Consider the following 24137-nt stretch of genomic DNA (forward strand, 5'->3'; position numbering starts at 1 on the left):
GAAACAAAAGACAAATACAGTCAAGTTGTAGGAAACAAAACTAGTTGTACAAAAACCTACTGGTTTTCTGTATGCTAACAATGAGACTTCAGAAAAATAAATAAAAAATTTTAAAAATCCTGTTTCTGCAGTTGCAACAAAAAGAACAAAATACTTCGGAATAAAAAAATAAATAAATAAATAATAAATAAATAAATAAAAAAATACCTCAGAATAAACTTGACAAAGGGTGTGAAGGACCTCACACTGAAAACTACAAAGCATTACTGAAAGAGACTGACTGGACGACAGAGGCAAAGGGGTTAAGCAAAAATAATACGTATACATATGTATAATATATACATAAAACACAGACACAGACATAAGTGTGGTAACAGCCAGAGGGAAGGGGATGGAAGGCATGGAGACAGGCAAAGGGGAGGGGGAATGGGGACACAAAGAGACACTGCTTGGGGTGACGTGAACAGTACAGTGTGCAGATGATGTCTGACTGAGTTTCCCACTTAGGAGTGGGGGGAATGGGGACACAAAGAGACACTGCTTGGGGTGACGTGAACAGTACAGTGTGCAGATGATGTCTGACTGAGTTTCCCACTTGACACCTATACTTCAATAAATTCAATTTAAACAATAAATAAAATAAAATACTGAAAAAGATATAATGAAATGTAAAGACATTCCGTGTTCATGAATTAGAAGAATCAACATGGTTAAAATAGCCATAGTACCCAAAGCAATATTCAGATTTAATGCAATCCCCATTAAAAATCCCAATGTCGCCCTGGCCGGTTGGCTCAGCGGTAGAGCGTCGGCCTAGCGTGCGGAGGACCCGGGTTCGATTTCCGGCCAGGGCACACAGGAGAAGCGCCCATTTGCTTCTCCACCCCTCCGCCGCACTTTCCTCTCTGTCTCTCTCTTCCCCTCCCGCAGCCAAGGCTCCATTGGAGCAAAGATGGCCCGGGCGCTGGGGATGGCTCTGTGGCCTCTGCCCCAGGCGCTAGAGTGGCTCTGGTCGCAATATGGCGACGCCCAGGATGGGCAGAGCATCGCCCCCTGGTGGGCAGAGCGTCGCCCCATGGTGGGCGTGCTGGGTGGATCCCGGTCGGGCGCATGCGGGAGTCTGTCTGACTGTCTCTCCCCGTTTCCAGCTTCAGAAAAATGAAAAAAAAAAAAATCCCAATGTCATTTTTTTTGGAAGAAATAAGCCCTGGCTGGTTGGTTCAGCTGTACAGCGTCAGCCCAGCATGTGGAAGTCCTCGGTTCCTGGGCAGGGCACACAGGAGAAGCACCCATCTGCTTCTCCAACCTTCCCCCTCTCCTTCCTCTCTATCTCTCTCTTTCCCTCCCGCAGCCAAGGCGCCACTGGAGCAAAGTTGGCCTGGGCTCTGAGGATGGCTCCCTGGCCTCCCCCTCAGGTGTTAGAATGGCTCCGGCTGCAAAGGAACCATGCCCCAGGTGGGCAGAGCATCGCCCCCTGGTGGGCATGCCGGGTGGATCCCGGTCGGGCGCATGCAGGAGTCTGTCTGACTGCCTTCCCACTTCTAACTTTGGAAATATAAAAAAAAAGGAAATAAAACAACAACAACAAAATTATTAGATTTGTATGGAAGCACAAAAGACCCTGAATATCCAAAGCCATCCTGAGAAAAATTAACGGAGCTGGAAGTATCACACTACCTGACTTCAAATTATACTTCAGACCTACAGTAATCAAAACAGCATGGTATTGGCAGAAAAACAAACACACCGACCAATGGAACAGAATTGTGAGCCCAGAAATAAAACCACATGTATACGGACAAATAATTTTTGACAAAGGAGCCAAAAACACACAATAGAGAAAAGATGGCCTCTTCAATAAATGGTGCTGGAAAAATTGGAAAAAAGCCACATGCAAAAGAATGAAACTAGACTACTGTTTGTCCCCATGTGCAAAAATTAATTCAAAATGGATCAAAGGCCTCAATATAAGAACTGAAACAATAAATTACATAGAAGAAAACATAGGTACTAAACTTACAGACCTTGATCTCAGGGAACATTTTATGAATTTGACCCCAAAAACAAGGGAGGTAAAGGCAAAAATAACTGAACGGGACTATATCAAACTAAAAAGCTTCTGCACAGCAAAAGAAACTGCCAACAAAACAGAAAGGCAACCAGCTGCATGGCAGAAAATATTTATAAACAACAGTCCAACAAGGGGTCGCATCCGAAATAGATTAAAAAACTCATAAAATGCAACACCAAACAAGCAATCTGATTAAAAAAATGGCAGAGGGCCTGAACGGCCCACAGATAGATGAAAAGATGTCCAACTTCACTAGCTATTAGGGAAATGCAAATCAGAACTACAACACCTCACACCTGTTAGATTGATTGTTATCAACAACACAGATAATAAGTGGTGGCGAGGCTGTGGAGAGAAAGGAACCCTCATTCACTGCTGGTGGAAATGTAAATTGGTACAGCCACTATGCAAAACGGTCTGGCAGTTCCTCAAAAAATTAAGAATACAGTTACCGTATGACCCAGCAATCCCTCTATGGGGTATCTACCCAAAAGACTTGAAAAATATTTATTCACAAAGACATGTGCACCCTCCTGTTCATTGCAACGTTCACGGTGGCCAAGATACAAAGAGAACCTATTATCACTCTCACGGGTATCCACCCAGTAACACCCATCTGGGGCCAATACTTGAATCACCGGAGCTAGCCTCAATGCCTGAGGCTGTCACTTAGACCGATCAAGTCATTCTCAGCACCTGAGACCAATGCTCAAACCAACTGAGCCACTGGCTGTGAGAGGGAAAAGGGAGAGAAGAGGGAAAGGGAGTGGGAGAGAAGCAGATGGTCACTTCTCCTGTGCGCCCTGACCAGGAATCAAACCCAGGACATCTGCACACTGGGCTGATGCTCTCTCCACTGAGCCAGCCAGCCAGGGCCTGCATCATCATCTTAAATAGGCAAAAGATTGAACAGACTCTTTGCAAAAGAAGGTATTCAAATGGTTGATAAACCCATGAAAAGATGTTCAACATCATTAGTCATCAGGGAAATGAAATTAAAGCCATAATCTGATACCACCACACACTATAATGGCTAAAATGGAAAAGACTGATAATATCAAGTGTTGGTAAGAATGGGGAGCACCAAAGGAATGCAAAATGGTCCCACCGCTTAGGAAATAGTTCAGCAATTTACTGCAAATTTAAACAGACGTGCACCATACCACTAAGCAACTACGCTTCCAGTGTAATTAAGAGAGATGAAAATTTATAGCCACATAAAGACATGCTCATGAATATTCACAGCAGCTTAATTGACAAGAGCCAAACACTGGAGACAACTCAAAATGTCCATCAACAGGTAAATGGATAAACACACTGTGATAGAGCTGTACAATGGAATACCACTCAGCAATAAAACGGAGTAGCGATACATCCAACTACACCGATGAACCCAAAGGGTATTACGCTCACCGAAAGAAGTCAGGCAGGAAGGAGTCCCTACTGTATGACTCCATTTATATTAAAGCCCAAAAAAAGGCTCACTGCTCGCTGGTGACAGAACGGGTCAGTGGTTGCCTAGGGACTGCAGGAGAAGAGGGGACCGAGAGCCAAGGGGCAGGGGGAACTTCCAGCGAGGTAAATATCTTGACTGTGGCAGTGGCTCCAGGGACACAGACATCCGTCAAAGCTAACTGAATTGTGCACTCTAATTGTACCTAAGTTCAAAAAAAAAAAAAAAAGACTCAGGCGCCTACTTAAAGAAGAAATTCACTTACCAAATGTAGGGAAATTTGAACACTAGAATAATAGCAACAGCCACAACTGATTAAAACATGTCAAATATGTTGTAAATCCTAAGTTCATAATGTTACTGCAACAAGAAAAGAGAAAACCACTAATTAGGTACCTTTGGAGAACGCTAGGGAAACAACTCTTGATTCTGAAGACCTGTAAGTAAACGGAGAGACCCAAGGCTTTCTCCTGCCTTGCCTGCCCCCCAGGTTACTAAGTGTAAAAGTAAAGCCTTCTTTAAAGAACAGCGCAGTATTCTGCAACCTCTAATGAATTCACAGATCCAGGCAATGATCATTAGTAACTACTAAGACCATTAGGTAGGTGACAAGCTGATGGGGACTTTGTAGAGGGAGGGGGACATCAGGCTGACGACGCCTGAACCCCCTTGGTCAATCACAACATCATTAAAAGTGGTTTGCCCAGACCCGAGGCGCCTCCTGACGGAAGTATGCACCGTGACTTATGAACTGTTCTTGCCCCAAAATTGAGCCCAAATCTGATCGAATATTCAGCCTCTATCTAGATCCCTGCTAAGAAAAAAATAATAAGAAGAAAGAAAGAAAAAGAAAACAAGAAGAAAGTGGCCCGGACCAGCAACATTGGTATTACCTGGGAGCTTATTAGAACTAAATCCCCTCCACCCACTCCAGAGCCAGTCAGAATCAGAAGCCGAGTAACAAGCCCCCGGTGAGCGGGTGAGCAGCGCGCACATAACTTCCACTTTATAAGAGGGACAGGGATCAGAGGATGTGTTAAATGACACCACAGGGGATGCAATCAGCAAAACAAAGTACAGGCAATCAATTTACTCCCCAATAAATAAGTTACAAGGAAAACTAAGAGGGAGAGAAACTTACAGAATGAACAAGACTTAAGAGATTTATCGACCGACCCGCACATTCAGGTCCCGATTAGAACAAGGCAATTGTTTTAAAAATGTCTAAAATGATGAGGTAATTAGAGAAATCTGAATAGGAGTTGGATATTTGAGTATCTTAGGAATCACTGTTAAATTGTTGGACGTGACAATGGGTGTGTGAATAATTTTCAAGTCCGTAGCTTTTAAGGAATCAAACGTAGGTACAAATGTAATAATAGCGTTATTTCTGGGACTTGTTTCAAAATAATCCATCAGGGACTTGGCTGGGGAGAAAGGGTAGGATTATCAGTAAACAAAAGTGTGGCCATCAGTGTATAATTACTGGAGCAGGTGCTGGTTACAGGGAGGCTCATCAAATAGTCTCTCAACTTTGGAATATATTTTTAAGTTTTTCGGTCAATAAAAAGTTTCTTTCTTTCGAGTGCTCTGTGGGAGGAATGCGCTCCCCAAACGTTAATTCCCACCATCAGCCCGGGCCTGAAATAGTCAGCGGAGTAGGGACTCGCTGAATGCGGTGGTAGGGACGGAGCAGGTGTAACTGACGCACAATTACAGCGACCGGAACACACACACGTGTCCCGTGTTGTCCAGGAACCAGGCCCACCCTGCCAGGGGGGCTCCAGTGGCCTTCAGAGGCCGGGGGCCGAGTGGCCCTGTGCTGTGTAAACGAGCCTGGAGCTCAGCGGCCCTCCTCCCTTAGGGCCCAGTGGTTTCTATAGAAACCACCAGAGAATGATACTTCTGAGAGCACAAAGCATCTCCACTGGCCTCCACTGGCTTTGTTCACACTTACCCATCAGCATCTGAGATCCAGCCTATCAAAGGGGGCCTCGTGGCTCACTTTTAAAATAGGTACAGCTCATTATAAGGCACCTGCTCTCAAACGTTTCCAAGGAAACAGGCCCCAAGACGCCCCTCTCTAAATTCATTAGCATTTAACACTCCTTAATGAGGCTTAAAGATGGCGCGCTTTAATAACCGTATGCTGGGGAGGACACCTTTCCCTTTCACACTGAAGTGTGACTGATGAGCTGGCTCGGGCTCCCAGAGGACCAGCCTTGGCTCCAAGCCCATCTGAGTGACGGCCAACGGCCGTCAGGAGCGCTGGGTGTCTGCATGCCTGGGGCGGGGGGCTCCCTGTCACTGAAGCCTCCCTTGGGGTGTTCAGCTCTGGGCCACAACCTAAAAGTGGCCAGGCGGAGGTCCTACACTGACAGCCAGGCTAACCTTATTTCCTGACCACTCTGCACGCTCCCCCTCCCTCTCTCTCTCTCTCTCACACGCTCCAGCCACACAGACCCCTCACCATCCCTCACCTGTTGAAAGCTCCACACCTGTGCCTTTCTGTATTTCCTATGCCCGAAGTGCCCTACCCTGACTTGCTGCCTAGAAAACTCCTATGCATCCTTTAAATCCCTCAGACAACTAACCCTCCCAGAAGTCTGCAGCAGACTCATCAGCTCCATCCTCTGTGGACCTTCCATCACACCTCCATGGCGGCTTCTGCCACAGGATTCTCTAAGTGGCCAGTACCGTCTCCTCCCCTCAAACGTGAACTCAGGCCTCGGGGCAGGAAGGAGCCTCACTCCCCTCCACCTCGTGGCCACAGCCACCCAGCAGATATCCAGTAGTGTTTGCAGGACCCCCTGATGACTCAGTCTCACCCAGCAGCTCTAAGACACTGGGGACCCCAGGAAAGGGCGCTGCCATTCACAGCCCTTCCCAGGGCTCTGCTCCGTGGGGGACTCACCAGGGCAACTCTGGCCTTTCCCCGGGGCGTGTGGGGAAGCAGAGGAGAGGTCTGAGGAGCTGTCCTCAGAAGACCAGAGCTGCGTAGAAGGGTGAGGGCCGTGCAGGCAAGGGGCCTCTCCCGGCACCACCCAGAACTCTGGCTGCGCTGAGGCAGGGTGGCTCACACCTCGCATACAGCCTTCCTGAGTGCGAGCTCCAGGGTGCAGCCCCAAGAGCTGGCGGGGGGGGGGGCAGGGCAGGGGCTTTGGATTGGGGGCAGAGGAGCATGGAGGGGACACCAGGAGAGAAGGAGCCAGCAGGAGCCCCCACAGAACCCAGGAGACCCTCTCCCCACCCCCGCCAACCAGCCCTGGACGGGCGCTGAGTTGCCGCCTGGGTTCTGTCCTCTGTCTCTGAGGGTGTCTATGGGCAATGTTCTGGGAACCACAGACCCTCCGGCCCTGGGGGCTTCCGGGGTTAGGGTTTCCACCGTGTCACCTCCTAAAGTCCCACTTTCAGGGCTTCCCCACATTCTGAACATCCACACTGACTAGGCAAAAGTCAATTCATTACTCTCTTTTTCAAATTAATCCAAGGCACAGGATGCACACCCAAGCCTCTGATGGGCTGGGAGGGCCCGTGTGGCCGCCCGGGCCGAGAGGACGTCCCGGCGGAAAGTGGCGTGGACAGGCTGGTCAGGCGCGCTGTCTGGCGGGGGAGGGTATAGTCCCCGCTCGGCTTTTAGCCAAACCGAAGGCAGCTGGAGTCTGCCAACCATCAGGTGCTCCTGGGGGCATGACTCTGGCCATCCTCTGAGGACAAGACGACAGGCGGCACTGACGGAACACCTACTGTGTGCAGTGCACCTTGCCGGGTGCTTCGCCCGGGACCTCACTTAATCCTCAGGACCGTGGGGCATCAGGGTTTCTGACGCCCAGCAAGGTGGAGTGGCTGCCCGGGACTGCACGGCTGGCGGGAGGCAGAGGTACGCGGCCCCAGGTCCGCAGACAGCACGGCGGCCTGCCCCCCGCCCCCGCCCGCACAGCCAGAGGCAGAGAGTAGCTGCTCAATTAGCGCTTGCTGAATCCGAAACGAATCTGAACAAACCCACCGAGAAGCCGTCACGTTGAAGACTGTGAAATTTTAAATTACAGATACAGAACGCAAGGGACGGGGAGAAAAGCAGAAACAGTCAATTACACGTGTATCTACGTTGCCGATCCTCTCAAGTGAAAAATTTGTTTTCCTCACTTTATAATGGAGCCATGAATAATCTCAGGTTCTAACGATACAGCCCCCCTCCCTGGCGGCCCGGCGCGGCGCGGGGCATCTGACTACCTTTTCCCAGGGCCGGACCCTCAAGAAGCAACAGGGCAATGCAGAGACTCACCTCTCTGGACCAGAGAGATGGAGGGCAGGGGCTCGCCTGCCTGGGCCCCCAGCCCAGGCCCTGCCCAGCCACTGTAACCAGGGCACTTAGGGGAGGGGTCCGGGGACCAACAAAGGCCACTTCACGGTACACTGGCCCAGGGTGGGGGGCCTCGGGGAATGCCCCATGCCCAGCACGCCTTCCTCTGACCACCACCCTGTCCCTGGAGCCCACCCTCCCAAACCAGGGCAGACTTCGCTGCCTCGGCGCAGTGAGGAGCCCCTGGAAGGAGCAGGAGAGATGGAGAGGAGGCCTGTCTCTCAGGCGTCAATCAGGCCCTGGGCAGAAGAGAGGGGGTGGGGCAGGGCCGCCTCCCAGGGCCCGACAGATTCAGACCGCCCAGAGTGCAGCAGGGCAGAGGTGCAGGTGGGCACCCCCCGGGCCTCCTGTGAGCACACTCCCGTGAGCCCCACACAGGCCAGCAGGAGCTGACTCATCTCATCAGGGTCTCTGGTGAACACAGAGGGGCTGGTGGGTGAGGGCAAGCAGGGGGCTGTGGCATCTGCCCAGGGCCCAGAGGCGGGGCCCCGGCGACCCTCCGGTGGACCAGGGTCAGCAGCAGCAGGGCCAGAGCCTGGCGCCTGCCACTGCGGGGCTCTAGGTGACAGGGTCACACAGTCAGCAGCAGGGCCAGAGCCTGGCGCCTGCCACTGCGGGGCTCTCGGTGACAGGGTCACACAGTCAGCAGCAGGGCCAGAGCCCGGCGCCTGCCACTGCGGGGCTCTAGGTGACAGGGTCACACAGTCAGCAGCAGGGCCAGAGCCCGGCGCCTGCCACTGCGGGGCTCTCGGTGACAGGGTCACACAGTCAGCAGCAGAGCCAGAGCCCGGCGCCTGCCACTGCGGGGCTCTCGGTGACAGGGTCACACAGTCAGCAGCAGGGCCAGAGCCCGGCGCCTGCCACTGCGGGGCTCTAGGTGACAGGGTCACACCATCTGTTTCGCTGCTGTTGTTGGCAGTCCTGACCAACTGCAAACCCAAGGGATGCATTTGAGGGAGATGGACGAGGGAGCCCCGTGCTGACGGAGCTCAGCCGAGACTTGTGTCCTGAGAGGAAGAGGCACCCCTTCTGAGAAGCCCTCCTGGTCCTACCCTCAGAATCATCCCTCCCCCTCCCCATGGGGCCCTCATTTCCCCAAGCCCGCACTCTACTGAGAGTGTGGCACCTCCTCTGAAAGCTGAAGGACACCTCTGTCACCATACCCACTGTCCTTACGTCCCATATAACCCCAAACCCTGAGTTCTCTATCCACCAGGTATGCAGTATGTGCTGGCCGCCCACCTGAGGACCAAGATGCAGGACCGGGCTGCCTGGCTGATGTCCAGGCCTGAGAGAAGGTGAACCAGCACAGTGGCCTGCACACCAAACCCTAGTCCATGGCCAAGACAGGGCCGCGAAAGGAAGCAGGCCTCCCTGGCATGGCTGCCCTGGCCTTAGCCCCGCCCCCTCTGCCTCGATGAGGGGAGCCCTCTCCAACCCCCCCTGCTGCCCCCCCCCGCAGCCCCCGCAGCCTTCGCTCTCCGGGTCTCCCCCCATGGAGGTGAACCCAGCCCCGGACACCAGGGGGGACCCAGATTCCCTTCCAGAGGAAGTGGGGAGAGGTTTCCAGACCTAAACCCTGTATCCCGTGCGACCAACCGTGCATCTAGGACTGCACGCAAGAGAGGTGTCTGCCTTAGTGTTGTAATAAAGAAGACACTGCAAATACGATAAATACCCGATAACAGAGAACTGGTTACGTACATTCTGTTATTCTGGGCAATGACTAAAAGCTCCGTGATGCAAAACTTTTTAACAGTATGGGAATCACTAGTGCTACGGTATTTTTAATCTTGACCCTTCATTATAATTTACTTCTCAGTATTTTTAAAGAAACGTATCTCCAATTTATCATATAAATCCCAATGTGAAAATGGGGTTGGCATTAATATATACAACATGCAGGCATTGTATCAGAAAATTTTAATTCTGGAATAGGTGCTAATATTGAATGACAAAACATAAGTTATAAATCTATATGCACATTGTATCTAATAGAATCCTCAAAGTTTGTAGCATTTATGATGACAAGAATATGACTTTCTAAAATAAAATTTATAGTTTCGTATTGTCAGAACTGAATAACCTTGGGTGGCAGTTCAAATATTATCTGGAGGCCTGGGGGTTCATGAGAATAATTTTGTTTTCAAAATAGAGCGAGGGTGCCATGAGAAGGTCCTGTAGAACTTCCTCCTACACGTTGACCTTCCTGCAGTGGTTTCCATGGGAGTGTGCAGACCGCACCGCCGAACAAGCGGCCTCATGTGCCAGGCACTATGTTAGGTCCTCCGAATATCACGCCATACATTTTTAATTTTCTTAAAATTTATTTATTTATCTTAGTGTGGAGAGAGAGAGCAAGAAGGGGAAGGGAGGAGCAGGAAGCATCAACTCCCATATGTGCTTTGACCAGGCAAGCCCCGGGTTTTGAACCGGCGACCTCAGCGTTCCAGGTCGACGCTTTATCCCACTGCGCCACCACGGGTCAGGCCATGTCATACATTTTAGGACAGTCTGGGTTTCAGTTTAGTTAACACGACTATACTGCCGGCTGCCCCAGGCGGCTGCGGCCAGTGGAAGCGGGGCGTCCCCGAGCTCCTGTCCACAGGCTGCTCCGCGGTCGCGCGGCTCTCCAGGAACACCCCCCACACACACTGTCATCAGGCGCACTGTCCGCCACTTGCACCCCGCGGCCACCAGGGACTCCCACCTGCCTCCCGCATAGCCCCTGCCCCACCGCTCCCAGCCCTGGACTCAGCTCTCCTCGTGAGGTCTCTGGCTGGCTGCCCCTTTGCAAGCTCTCCTCTGTCTCCTTTCGATAATAATTTAGCTACTTTTTTGTTCTTCAGAGTACTCCCCACTCCTGGCAGACAGGTGGGTCCGCACAGGTGTGAAGTCGCCCTCCTCCTGTCTGTCCCCGTCCCTGTCCTGGGAGGTGGAGGTGCAGGTGCAGGAGGGCTCGGGGCAGGCTGGGGGCAGGCTCGGGTGGCACTGGCGCCCTCAGGAGACAGGGTCAGGGGCTGTGGGGGGCAGAGCGGGCGTGAAGCCCAGCGGCTGAGGAGCAGACAGGAGGGACGGGACAGGGCCCGGGCTGGCCCACAAGGCTCCCTGGCGCATCTCAGTAAGACACGCCGGCAGGTGGGGCCCACCTCACGCTGGGAGCTGACCCGCCCCGTCACCCTGCGCGGTGCCTGTGCACGTGGACGACCTGCACAGCCGCTGCACCTGCGGGCCCCAGGACAGGAAAGCCCAGGTGTCCGGGCGCTGAGGGAGGGTGGCCTGGAACCTGCACCGTGGTTCTGGCTCGGTCAGGGACGAGGTGTTGTCTGTGGCTTCTCCGAATCCTGCACACCAGGAAGATGCTTGCTGGCAGGTGCTCAGCACACATTCAATGAATAAATGAACGGGACGAGCCACATAACCACAACTTTTCAGAGAAACTGTGCATGTGAATGGCTGTAATTAAAGACTGAGAGCTCTGCCTGATGTGAGAAGAGCCCGCAGAGGCTGAGAGAGACGCCACCCTCGTGTCCTCTCTGAATGCAGCGAAAGGGCCACTCGGCGCTGCCTAATTACAGGACACAGCACGCTGCTCCTCCTCAGCACATCAGTCACCTTGCTCGCACCATGCCAAACCTGCTAACGAGCGCCAGGCGCTCATCAGGGCGGAAAGAGGGGGCCGTGGCTGCCGGGAGAGGCTGCCCACTAACAAGGTACACGCAGTGGCCATGAGCCACTTCCACACCGCCGTTCGCACCCCCATAACTGGGGGGCCCGTGGGGGGGCGTGAATGGATGGTACACACGTTCCTAGAGCCATAAAACCTCTACAGAGCCGGCTGCAGGCTCACCGGGGTTGGTACAGTCACTGGGACCAGAAATAGCAACTGAGCCACGGACCCGTGGTGGCTCCCACGAGTCTGGGGCGCCAGGCTGTTCAGGCCATCATGTCCCCAGTCCCTATGCAGCTCACGTTCCAGTAGGGGGGTGACACTTGCCAGGCTGCTAAAACCACAGCTGAAAGAAGGAAGGGGACACCCAATCCAGGAGGGTTTCGGGGAGAAGCTCCAAGAGGGAAGACATCAGTGGAGACCCGTAGGACAGGCGACAAGGGGCCAGGAAGAGGGGGCATTCAAGGCCAAGAAAAAATATATTCAAAATCCACCAAGGCCTGACCGGGCAGTGGCACAGTGGATAGAGCACTGGGCTGGGATGCAGAGGACCCAGGTTTGAAGCCCTGAGGTCACCATCGTGAGTGTAGGCTCACCAGCTTGAGTGTGGGGTTGCTGGCTTGAGCCCAAAGGTCACTGGCTTGAAGACCAAGGTGACCGGCTCGAGCAAGGGGTTACTCGGTCTGCTGTAGCTCCCCGGTCAAGGCACATATGAAAAAGCAATCAATGAACAACTAAGGTGCCACAAAGAAGAATTGATGCTTCTCATCTCTCTCCCTTCCTGCCTGCCTGTCCCTATCTGTCCCTCTCTCTGAATCTCTCGCTAAAAAAAAAAAAATCCACCCGGGCCCCCCAACAGCCTTTCTCCCCGCTGATTACAAGTAAAACCCTGGACAAAACAAAAAGCCACCCCTGAGAACTCTCTAAGTAGACAAAAGCAGATTGATTGGGAAGAGAGGTCAGAACTTAGAGAAAGGACCGGCACAGAGGAGAGCTGCTATTTTATTTTCGATTTTGTTTTCTTCTTCTTTTTTTTTTTTCTTTCTTATTTTTCTCTAACAGCTTTGACCTGAGAGCAGGCCCCCGTGGAGCTGCGGTGGCAGCTTCCAACTACAGAAAGCAAGAAGTGATGGAAGGGAGCAGAGAAATACACAACTCCACAATTACAGTTGGAGGCTCCGACACTCTTCTGCCGACCGCTGGAAGAACAAGCAGACCAAAAAGTGAGCAAGCCACAGAGGAAGGACCTGGACAACACCATCAACTAACTTGACCAACTGCCATCCATAGAGCACGCCACCCAACTACAGCAAAGGACCCGTTCCTCCCCGGGGCACAGGGCGTGGTCAGCAAAACAAGCCTTAACCCGGGCCACTGAACTCACCCTAGTAAAGTCTCAAAGAACTGAAATCATACAAAGTATGTTTTCTGACCACAACAGAATTAAACTGGAAATTAATAGCAAAAGATAGTTGGAAGACCCTTACATGTTTAGAAACTAAACAAGATACACTTCTCAATAACCCATAGATCAAAGAAGAAATAAAAATAAAATTAGAAAATATTTTTTGGATTGAATGAAAATTTAAATACACAACATATCGAAATTTGTGGGATGTGGGCTCAGAGGAAAATGTTATCAAATTAAAATGCTGACAGCCGGACCAGGTAGTGGTGCAGTGGATAGAGCGTCGGCCTGGGACACTGAGGACCCAGGTTCAAAACCACAAAGGTTGCCGGCTCAAGCATGGGATCATAGACAGGAACCCATGGTTACTGGCTTGAGTCCAATGGGTCACTTGAGCAAGGGGTCACTGGCTTGGCTAGAACCCCCTGGTCCAGGCATGTATGAAAAAATAATCAATGAATAAGTAAGGTGCTGCAACTATGAGTTGATGCTTCTCATCTCTCTCTCCCTTGCCATCTGTCTGTCTGTCCCTGCCTGTCTCTGTCTCCCTTGTTAAAAAAAAAAAAAAAAAAAAAAAGATGACATTAAAAAAAGACTTCAAATCCACGACTAACTTGCCAATTTAAGAAATTAGAAAAAAGAAGAGTGAGTTAAACTCAAAATAAACAAAAGAAAATAAAAGTAACAGAAATTAATGAAGTTGAAAATAGAGAAACAATAGAGAAAAATCAATGTTTCATTGACATGATCGATAAGACAGAAAAATCTCTAGCCACACAGAGAGGGGGGGGAAAAAAGACCCAAATATCATTATCAGGAATGAAAGGAGAGAACCTAAAAACACTGAAAGGATAATGAAGGAGTATGCTGAACAAGTGTGTGAATATAAACTTAATAACTCAGACGGAATGAAGCAAGTCTTTAAGGGACGCCAACGAGCAAAGCTCATGCGTGATGAACGATCCCGGCTGCAGAGTCCCCTAGAAACCGCTGGAAACCCACTTCACACCGTGGAGACGCCACTTCGCACCCGCTGCGATGGGTTAGCGAGAAGACGGATAACCGTGCTGGTGAGGACACGAGGGCTGGACGCCTTGGACGTTGCCGGTGGGCATGTAAACGGTGCAGCTGCAGCCTGGCTTCTCCAAAGGTTGCCCGTTGAGCTACCATATGGTCCGGCACTCCCACTCCAAGGCAGAGCCAGAGAGAAAGGAAAACACGGCCACATAAACACTTGTACACAGATGTGCGTAGCAGCACGACTCCCAGCAGCCAAAATTTAAACACGAATGTCCATCAGCCAGTGAATGGATCAACACAGCGTGGCCTGCTTACACGATGGAATATTGTCACGCACAGAAAGGGAACAAGGTGCCCACACAGGCTGCAGCCTGGGGGGACCCTGACACCGTGGTCCCTCGGTGAGAGGGGCCAGACTCCAAAGACCACATCGTGCGTGATTCCGTTTCTACAAACTGGCCAGAACGGGCGAATCTACAAAGACTGGAAGGATATCACTCGTTGCCTAGGGCTGGGGGTGGTGGTGAGGGCTTGGGGTGACCTCTAAAGGGCCCAAGGTTTCTTTTTGGGGTGATAAAAATGTCCTAAATGGACGGCGATTGTTGCATAAGCAAGTATACTAAAAGCGAGTACTGAACTGTATAACCGTGAGTGCACTGTGTGCAAAGTGCCCGGCGTCTCCCGCTGTCCACCCGGTGCTGGAGCGCCCGGCAGGCTTTAAACAGGAGTGGCTTGCCGGCCACAGAAGTGCTGCGGAGGCAGGCTGCAGAGGAGGGGGCGAGCGGGAGGCAGCTCTCAGGTCTGGACTCCACGCAGCACCTCCGTGGCTCCACCCACGGCTCTGGGGCGCCCAGGAGACACCCACGGACTCCCCAGCGCCTGCGAGGGCAGCCCTGCGGCTGACAGGGGCATCGAACATCAGAGAAACGCGCGTTCCCGGTGGGGCTGCCGCGGCCCCTCACAGGCGGGGAGCTCCTGCAGGAAAAGGCTCATGTCACCCTGTGCCCTGGGACAATGCATCACGTCGGTGGTGGCCCAGATGGTTGTGCCATCAGTGAGCGCAGAGTGTCCTCTCCCTGCGGTCAGGAGAGGGAGAATTTAGAAAAAGACCTGGTTTCACCTCCAAGCCCCACAGCGCTGCACCCAGAGCCGGACCCTTCGGAATGGGTTTCCTCACCGCGGGGGCGGAACGGCTGCCATCCCAAGGGTGCTGGGTTAAGATGAAAGGCCTGAGGCTGCGTGACCACCCCCATCCTGTTCACAGCGGGGTCCCTGACGCCCGGCACGGAGCTGCATGCTGCAGGGCTGAGCCAGCAAACTCACGGGCTTTCCCAGGCAGGCCGCCCAAGGACAGAACACACAGCGCGCACCGGTGAAGCCTGTCTGCGCTCCAGACGAAAGCTCCACTCACAGTGCGAGGAAACCGCCAGGGAGTGGAGTCAAACCACCCGGCTCAAGGTCTCACCCCACGACCCACCAGCCGTGTGCTACCTGCTAGAAGCTTTCTGAGCCTCGATGCCCTGTCAGTGGAATGGGGCGAGCGCCTGGCACCCCTCCCGGGACTGTGGCGCAGACATGAGCTATACTAGAATGTCAGAACAGAGCCCAGCAGGGTGAGCGCCCGGGGCGTGCCACTCCCATCAGTCCCGGCTGTTGGCAGGGACTCAGAGCTCCCAGTGCCACTGGACAGTCAGGCGGTGGGCACCCCAGAAAGACAAGGAACCTCCCACAGTCACACGGCTTTCTGCACCGGGCTCTCAGGCGACCTCCCCACCCCCACCCTCTGCCTCCATTAGTCTCCTGCCCTCGTCTGCACAAAAACTTTGATTTGAGGCAAAACTTGGAACTGCAGAAAGTACAAAGAGTCCAAATAAAAAGGCTGTTTAATATAGAGCCGATGAAAGAGACAAATTGAAAGTAATCAAAACCTCATTAGGGCAAATAAGCAACCTGCCCACAGTGCCACGGAAACTGATGGCGCCAAGCGCCACGGAGCGGAGGCACCGGGCCCTCCAGACACCCGGCATCCATGGAGTGCAAATTCCGGGACGACCTCACCCACACGGGCAGAAACCCTGCAAAGCTCCGCTCAGGATTCTTACCGAGGCGCTCACCCAGGACCCCAGACCGGTGGTCCGCAGTTCTGTCCGTACGTTAGGACCACCTGAGAGGTTTCAAACACTCCGACGCCTGGGCTGCCTCCAGATGTGGGTGGGGCCGGGCAGCAGCATTCTCTAACACCCCCCAGGTGCTTCCGACCGCTGTGCTATAGGCCAGCAGTCCGGGTCAGCAGCCACCGGCGGCTTTCCCAGCTTGCACCACTGCCACTCAGAGAAGGGTGCCCACAGCCGCGTGCCAGGTGACAGGCGACCACGCGGTGGCTCAGGTCCTGCTTCCACTGGGTGAGTCCACCGCCTGGGGTTAGGGCTGTTGGACATTCATGCAACAGCTGGCCGTCTTGGGTAGGCGCTGGGGTACAGCAGCAAATGAGGCCAACTCCTGGCCTCAGGGGCTTACGCTGTGCCGGGACACCAGTGAGGGGCTGTGACAACCAGAGCTGAGATGGGCAAGCCAGCGGCCCCGCCCCCTACAACCCGGGACACCAGTGAGGGGCTGTGACAACCAGAGCTGAGATGGGCAAGCCAGCGGCCCCGCCCCTACAACCCGCACAGTAGGATGCACACCTGCAGGGGGTCGGGATCTGGTCGACCAGGTCAGAAACTAACTCAGGATCTAGAAGTCAAGATGGAAAGGCAAGAGGAAGGGAGGGAGGAAGAGAGGGATCCGTGTGGAACCAGCACAGAATCAAAGGTGAGCTGGCCTGTCAGAGCCTATCTTATCATGAGAACTGACCCCAGAGCGCCGGGGCAGGTGTTCCAGGGGCCGCCGGTGGCCGGTGGCCGATGGCCGTGGCTGTGGGGAGCGGAGTGGAGCCGTGCACGGGCAGGCTCGCGGGCCGGCCACCTTCAGGAGGAGGGAGAACTGGGGCCGTGTGCCCTAGATTTCCCACAGCTGCTCCAATTTCCAGGGCCCGTCCTGCGCGGCAGCGAGGTGTTTGCTGAGGCTGGGGTTCCATAACTTCGTCTTGCAAAAAGGGTGCTTTTTGAGCTTCTGCAGTTTTTCTACAGAGTTGATAGATGATACAAGGGGAAATTCTCTCTGATTTCCTACCTTAACTTGGCTGCAACTACACAGTCATCTTCAAGTGAACTTTAAAGCACCTTGAGTGTTTCCCACCGAGCTGGTGGCCCTGGAGAGCTGGGCCCACGTCTGACACGACAGCTCTGCAGTCCGGGCTGGGCACAGAGCCGGGGCCCCGGGCAGCTGGAAACATGTGCAGCTTGCAGCTCTATTACCTACCAAACGCAGGGGCACGAGGGCTCAGACCTGGCTATGAACTGCAGCGTGGAGACCACCATGCCATACCTCGTCGGACGCAGGATCTCCCAAGTCCTCTGCCTCCGTCCACACTTCTAGAATGACCAGCTGCCACGAGCTGCAGCTAACCTTAGATCCCAGGGTGGCCACTGCCCCTGAGCTGTGGGCAGGGGGGTGCTCCTGCAAGGCTCTACCACGGGGAGTGGGTGGGGCAGCTGATCCCCTCAGTTCATTCGAGAGGACCCCCCTCCCGAGCAGCTGCTCTGGGCTGGGCCCTGTGGGCGATACTGGGGCCCAGACACAACTTGGCTCAGCGCCCCCCCCCCCAGGTGGTTGTAAGTGAACACCTGTTGGATGGAGGAGTTTGCAGTCAAGTAAGAAGTTCAGGAGCTGTCATTAAAATAGTCACAGTTGGTGCAGGCCGGCCAAGGACGAAGGCCAGAGGCACTCACGGGAGAGAAGCAGGGGACCACTATGCTCAGACGCCTCCGGGCCCTGGCTTCTAAGTGTGGTCCGCGAACCATCCTCCTCTGCAGCTCCTGGGAGCTGGTCAGAAAGGCAGCCTGGGTGTTTGTGTCCCCCCAAACCCGTATGTTGGAGCCCTAACCCTCACCGGTGATTGGGTTTAGACGAGGTCCCGAGCGAGGAGGCCCGTGACGGGACTGGTGCTCTCACGAGGGGAGGATGAAGAGACCAGAGCTTCTGTCCCCAGCACGTGAGGACACAGCGCGAAGGCGGTGTCTACAGGCCAGGAAGAGCCCTCACCTGACCGTGCGGCACCTGGGCTTGGGCTTCCAGCCCCCGGAACTGTGAGGCACGAAGGCGGTGTCTACAGGCCAGGAAGAGCCCTCACCTGACCGTGCGGCACCTGGGCTTGGGCTTCCAGCCCCCGGAACTGTGAGGCACGAAGGCGGTGTCTACAGGCCAGGAAGAGCCCTCACCTGACCGTGCGGCACCTGGGCTTGAGCTTCCAGCCCCCGGAACTGTGGGAAGGGAATTCCTGTGGTTTAAGGCCCCCAGTCTGGGGATTTGGTTATAGCAGCCCGAGCTGACTGAGACACTCTCCCCGCCCCGGGCCTGCCGGAACAGAATCGGTGTCCTAACAAGAACCCAGGTGCTCTCCTTCCTGTACACACATGACCTGGAGAAGCCCAGCTTCAGAGACGGCTTCACCCCCCTCTTTACTGTACCGAGTGGGGAACCATGGTTGACGGAGGCTTTAGCCGAAGGGATCTGCCTAAAACCACCCAACTGAGTGAGGGGTCGGGGAGAGCACAAGCCCAGGGGTCCAGTCGCCCAGGCCAGGAGCACTGGAGGCCAGGAGGGCGGCTGGAGAGAGACCCCCCACAGAGACATGAGGGTCAGGCCACAGCAGCTTGGGTGCCAGTCCACACCCACGTTCAAGGCAGAAGAGTCAGCAAATTCTGTGCAGGCAGCAGTGAGACAGCTCTGGCCGAGCACGTCGTGCTGACCTGCTCAAGTAGCCGGGCACTTGGCAGTAATGAGGAGTGGGATGGGGCGGAGAGACTGGCCAGGAAGAGCAGAGGAGCCAAGCAGCCCATTTGCTGTAATGAATTGGGCTGGAGCAGAGGCGTCCGAAATCCCAACATGCACCACTTGGCTAAGCTTAAGGAATCATAAAAGTGCAGGACTGGAAAGTACTTCTCAGACTCGGTTGTCTGAGACCCTGGCCTTGCGGCCATGCTCTGGGGGTGGGCGCACCCACTCAGGACACCTCCACTCTGGTCAGAAATCTACCCCTGACCTTCAAAATGCTGACTCGCCTGACCCAGCAATTGAGGTTCTGGGACCCAAGTTTAAGGAAATACACCCCCACACCTCCAATATGGAAAATACTATATACGAAAATGCGTGTCTTACAGAGGAATGTGTAAGAACGTAGACCGGGATGATCATTCAGGGTCACAACAAGAGAGAGGAACGCCTCAGACACCACCGACTGGAAGAGACATTCTCTGAGCACAGTTTCCTCAAGGAGGCCCAGGAGAGGCTCAGGGACACCCACCTTGTCGGCAAGATCAGGGCGATTCAGCCCCAACACTCAGCAAGGTGACAGATGTCACAGCCAGATCTATTCACTGCTGGGGTCAGCCAGGTGGTAAAATGTTTGGCTTTGCAGGCCACGTGGTCTCTGCTATGACTACTCAGTTCTGTCACGTAATCTAAAAGCAGCCACAGGCAATACATAAACAAAGGACTGTGACCGTGTTCCAATAAAACTTTATTTATAAAAACAGGCAGGGCCCTGGCCGGTTGGCTCAGTGGTAGAGCGTCGGCCTGGCGTGCAGGAGTCCTGGGTTCGATTCCCGGCCAGGGCACACAGGAGAAGTGCCCATCTGCTTCTCCACCCCTTCCCCTCTCCTTCCTGTCTGTCTCTCTCTTCCCCTCCTGCAGCTGAGGCTCCATTGGAGCAAAGTTGGCCTGGGCACTGAGGATGGCTCCATGGTCTCTGTCTCAGGTGCTAGAATGGCTCCGGTAGCAACAGAGCAACGCCCCAGATGGGCAGAGCATCGCCCCCTGGTGGGGGTGCTGGGTGGATCCCGGTCGGGTGCATGCAGGAGTCTGTCTCTCTGCCTCCCTGCTTCTCACTTCAGAAAAATACAAAAAATAAATAAAAATAAAAACGGGCAATGGGCTGGAGTTAGCCCCAGGCTGCTGTTTTGCTGGCCGCCTGACCTTCATCCTCACAACTACCACTTTTCAATGACAAAATGGGATAGAAGGGTGCCCAAATGTCTAACTGTGGGGAAGTGTTTAATAAGCTGAGCCATTTGGAATCGGCTCATTCGAGTCACATTTATCGAGTGCCCGCTTACGTCAGACACTGCTCTGAGTGCCGGGCAAGTGGCCAGTCAGCCACGCCCGCTGCACCAAAGGGAGGTCCCCAAAATTCTGCAGGAGCATGAGAGAGCAAGGGAACCTTTACAGTACTTTGAGAAAACCTCAAACGTTGCTAAGGGTCCCTTTGGTCAGCTCCACCACCCCTTCTCTCCTTTCCTTCTATTTTGTTTCTTCCCCCCCCCCCCACATGACCACTTATTACTTTTACAACAAAACAGGCCTCTTGGCTGTATTTAAAAGGGGAAGCGTGTGTTAGTTTTAAGCTGAGGCCTGTGTCCCTCCTGCTTCTACCTACAATCACTCTCCACCTGAGCCTGACAACAGTCAGAAAAGGCCTGGTTGGCTGGGCCCTCCGTGGACGTTCCCTCGCTGGTCAGGAAGGGGCGTGGTGTTCAGCACCCGGGACAGCGCCCAGTGAGCTCAGCAGGAAGCCACCCAGGTGGGAGCCCCTCCCAAGGAGCCTGGGCCCCGCCCTCCCCGCCCTCCTGCTGCGTCCAGATGAGACGCTCACAACACCCATCAGAGGACACAGCTGAGGCCGGAGAGAGTTGTCCCCTGAGCCCCGCTGAAGCAGGTGGGCCTGGGCCCTGTGGCCCCGCACTGCGGGGAGAGGCAGTCGGACGGCTGCTAAGAGGGAAGGAAAACCAATCACGGCACAGAGCCCTCTACCCACAGCACTAGCTCGGGAGAGACTCCGACACGCCAGCACCGGGCACGGCAACATCTGCTCCCAACTGCTTCTCCCTGGGCCTTGTCAGAGGGCGTCGGCTGGTGCCGGCCCGGGAGAAGATCCGTTCCTTTTAACAAACTCCTAAATCAGACGGCCTCCTTGGTGAGTCATTTCCGACATGTTTGATCTTCGAGGCTAAAGGGGAGAGCACCTTTAAGAGACATGGCCCTCGGCAGGGGCCGGGGTCTCAGGGGTCCGCGACTGTGGGACTCCAGCTCACACAGCTTTCCAGTGTCCTCCACGTATCACGTATTCGTACCCAAACAGAAGTGTTCTGGTGTTTTTCTAAAACTCCACTCCGTCCACTTCTTTTGGGGGATCTTTTCTCTCTTTTCCAAATATTTTTGTAAAAAGATTTTCTTTGTAAAAAAAAACAAAACAAACAAAAAAAAACCACTTTATTTTCCGTCAACCTTATTTCTGTTCTGTTTAGGCATTTAAGAGATGTCTACGGATCAAGTTCCCACGCCCGTTAGAGAAACTGCCTCCACTGCGAGGTTCCCTCGGACGCCAGCAGTCCTCACCTGCCGGGAAGGGCCCCCTGCTGGGCTCAGTGCTTCCAGAAGCCCTGGGCTGACTTCCAAACCCAGCCTTGGAGGCGCAGCCTCACCTCCCTCCACCGTGGCCCTGGCCACGCAGACCGGCCTCGGCTCAGGGCAGTGCAGGCCCGCTGGGGGCGGCACCTGTCCGGGCAGCCTGCAGGGAGCACCTCTGGTGCAGATGCAGCAGGTGGGACCCCTCAGGCTAGCACGCTGAGTCCCAAACAGAGGAGGGCACGGACATTCCGCACCTTCTTCCAGAGTCAAGTTCGACACAAGTTTACCGTGAACTACCTGGGGGCTCCAGCAGTGGCTGTGCGCCTCCTTCGGACCGGGCAGTGCTTCTCAGACCTTGAAAACCAGCCCTCCTGACCTCACTGCGCCCCCGAGAGAGTAAAAACGGGGTTCTTCCTCACAGAAACCCCTCCTCAGTCCCGGGCCTGGCACCTGCTCCTCACGAGCCTGCCGTGGCTCCCTCTGCTAATCCAAACCAAGACTCCTGGCACCGGCAGCCTCCCAGCCTGGGCCTGTCCCAGCTCCTGGAGCCCGTGCCGAGCAGAATCAGGCAGGCCGCCGGCCCCTGCCCGCAGTGCCTATTCCCACCCCCTGTCCTGCACACTCGGCATGACTGCCTTCCTCCCTCACCCACTCAGCCAACCAAGATTTGCTGAGTGCCTGCTATATGCCAGGCACTGATCTAGAAGCTAGAAGTCAGCAACAAACAAAACAGACAAAAATCCCTGCCCTAAAGGATGGTACGTCTGTGTGGAGGGAGACGGGCAAATAAATGAACATGGAAACTCCGCAGTATGCCAAGCGATGATGAATGCCCGGGGGGAAGTGAGGTGGCAAAGGAGGCCACTGAATGCCAGGACGGGCGGTCAGAGATGGCCTCCCTTGAGAGGTGGCATTTGAGCAGAACCTTGTAGGAGGGAGGGCATGAGCCTCTAGAAGAAAACCGGGAAAAACACATTCCAGGCAGAAGCTGCAGCAAGTGCAAAGGCCCTGAGGCAGGAGTGAGCTGCTATGCTCTAGGAAAGGCAAGGACGCCAGCAGGGCTGCAGGCCATGAGAAGGGGGTGAGAGCAGGGCCACTGCGGGAACACTGGCTTTTATGGTGACCGAGACCGGGGCCTGGAGGGGTCTGACCAGAGGAACGACACATCTGACTTGCACAGTAAGAGACCGCTCTGGCCTCCAATGGCTGAGAATAAACGTGTGGGGCAAAGGGGAAAGAAACACCGGGCAGAAAACGATTGGCAATGATACCAGCGAGAGGCCAACGGCAGCTTAAACCAGACGCACAACCAGATTTCCTGGCAGGTTGAGTCTGGGGGGGGGGGGCGCGGTGGCAGAGAGCAGAGACGGGGGGGGGGGGATCCTAACGGTTCTGGCCTGAACGACTGGGGGGATGAGGTGGCCGTTTGTGAAGTCCGTGAGGCGACGGGGGCAGCAGGCTGTGAGGGGCAGGACTGGAGGGCACTTCCCTGCGGGACTGATGGGGACCAGCCTTTAAGCCCCAAAAAGGAGATCAGTCCCCTCCAAGAAGCCTTTCGCACACCAAGCTGAAAGCCCTCACCCTCTGGCTGGGCCTCCTTCCTCCCTTTCCTCCCTCCTCCTCTCTTGCTCACACACACACACCCAGTCACACGCACACACACACAGCACTCCTCCATACTAGTTATCTGTATCCACACGTGATTATCTTGAGTTAACCCAAGGCCGAGTCAGTTTACATTATCTGGAAGCATCTGCACATAGTAGATGCTCAATAAATACTGCTGGTGCTTGACCTATCCAGGCAGTGGCGCAGTGGATAGAGCATCGGACTGAGACACAGAGGACCCAGGTTCAAAACCCCGATGTCGCCAGCTTGAGCGTGGGCTCATCTGGTTTGAGCAAGGCTCACCAGCTTGAGTCCAAGGACGCTAGCTTGAGCAAGGGGTCACTCGGTCTGCTGTAGCCCCCCAGTCAAGGCACATATGAGAAAGCAATCAATGAACAACTAAGGTGCCGCAACAAAGAATTGATGCTTCTCATCTCTCTCCCTTTCTGTCTGTCCCTATCTGTCCCTCCCTCTCTGTCTCTGTCACAAAAATTAAAAATATAAATAAATAAATACTGTTGGTAATATGTTGTACAGAGTTGTGCCTATGATGTTTTAATAGTCTAACAACTCAAAATTGTTTTTCAAAACAATTTAAAAATTATGCTTAGTCCTGATTAGATATTAAGTGGCCATTATCCCACCTGAAGCACCCTCTATGGAGATGTTGACCTGCCCCCCCCAACCCCAGTCATTCAAATTGTCCAGCTCTGCAGGGAAGGGCCAGGTGGGGAAGGTGGGGGTTACCTTGCTGGTCCTTATGTCCCAGGCTTTGATTTCCGAGCTGAAGCCTCCACACACAAAAACGCTGTGGTCTTTCGGATGGAACTTCAGGGCAGTGACTCGAAAGTTAGTCTCACCACTGAATAGCTGGGTTCCTACAACACAGAAAGAGAAGAGAGAAAAATACTCAGATAATGGAATAAATACTGTATCTTAAAGCAAAGATGCCACCTGGAACGGAGCTTACGAGCCAACGCTGCCCACCTGGGCCCGAGGTGGCCAACGGAGACTTTCTGGAAACACCACAGCAGCTGC

At 54.0% G+C, this 24137-nt stretch overlaps 1 protein-coding gene across 4 annotated transcripts in view; it reads right to left on the minus strand.

The window, feature by feature from the left end:
• Window positions 1-24137, minus strand: part of WDR25 (WD repeat domain 25) — a 147573-nt gene that overhangs the window by 27033 nt on the left and 96403 nt on the right. For all 4 annotated transcript variants that reach the window (XM_066388002.1, XM_066388004.1, XM_066388003.1 and 1 more), the window contains one exon: window positions 23847-23977. In XM_066388002.1, the coding sequence (XP_066244099.1) occupies window positions 23847-23977 (131 nt within the window). The remainder of the gene's footprint in view (window positions 1-23846; window positions 23978-24137) is intronic.

The sequence above is a fragment of the Saccopteryx leptura genome, chromosome 6 (genome assembly GCF_036850995.1).
Source record: "Saccopteryx leptura isolate mSacLep1 chromosome 6, mSacLep1_pri_phased_curated, whole genome shotgun sequence".
Taxonomy (NCBI): Eukaryota; Metazoa; Chordata; class Mammalia; order Chiroptera; family Emballonuridae; genus Saccopteryx; species Saccopteryx leptura.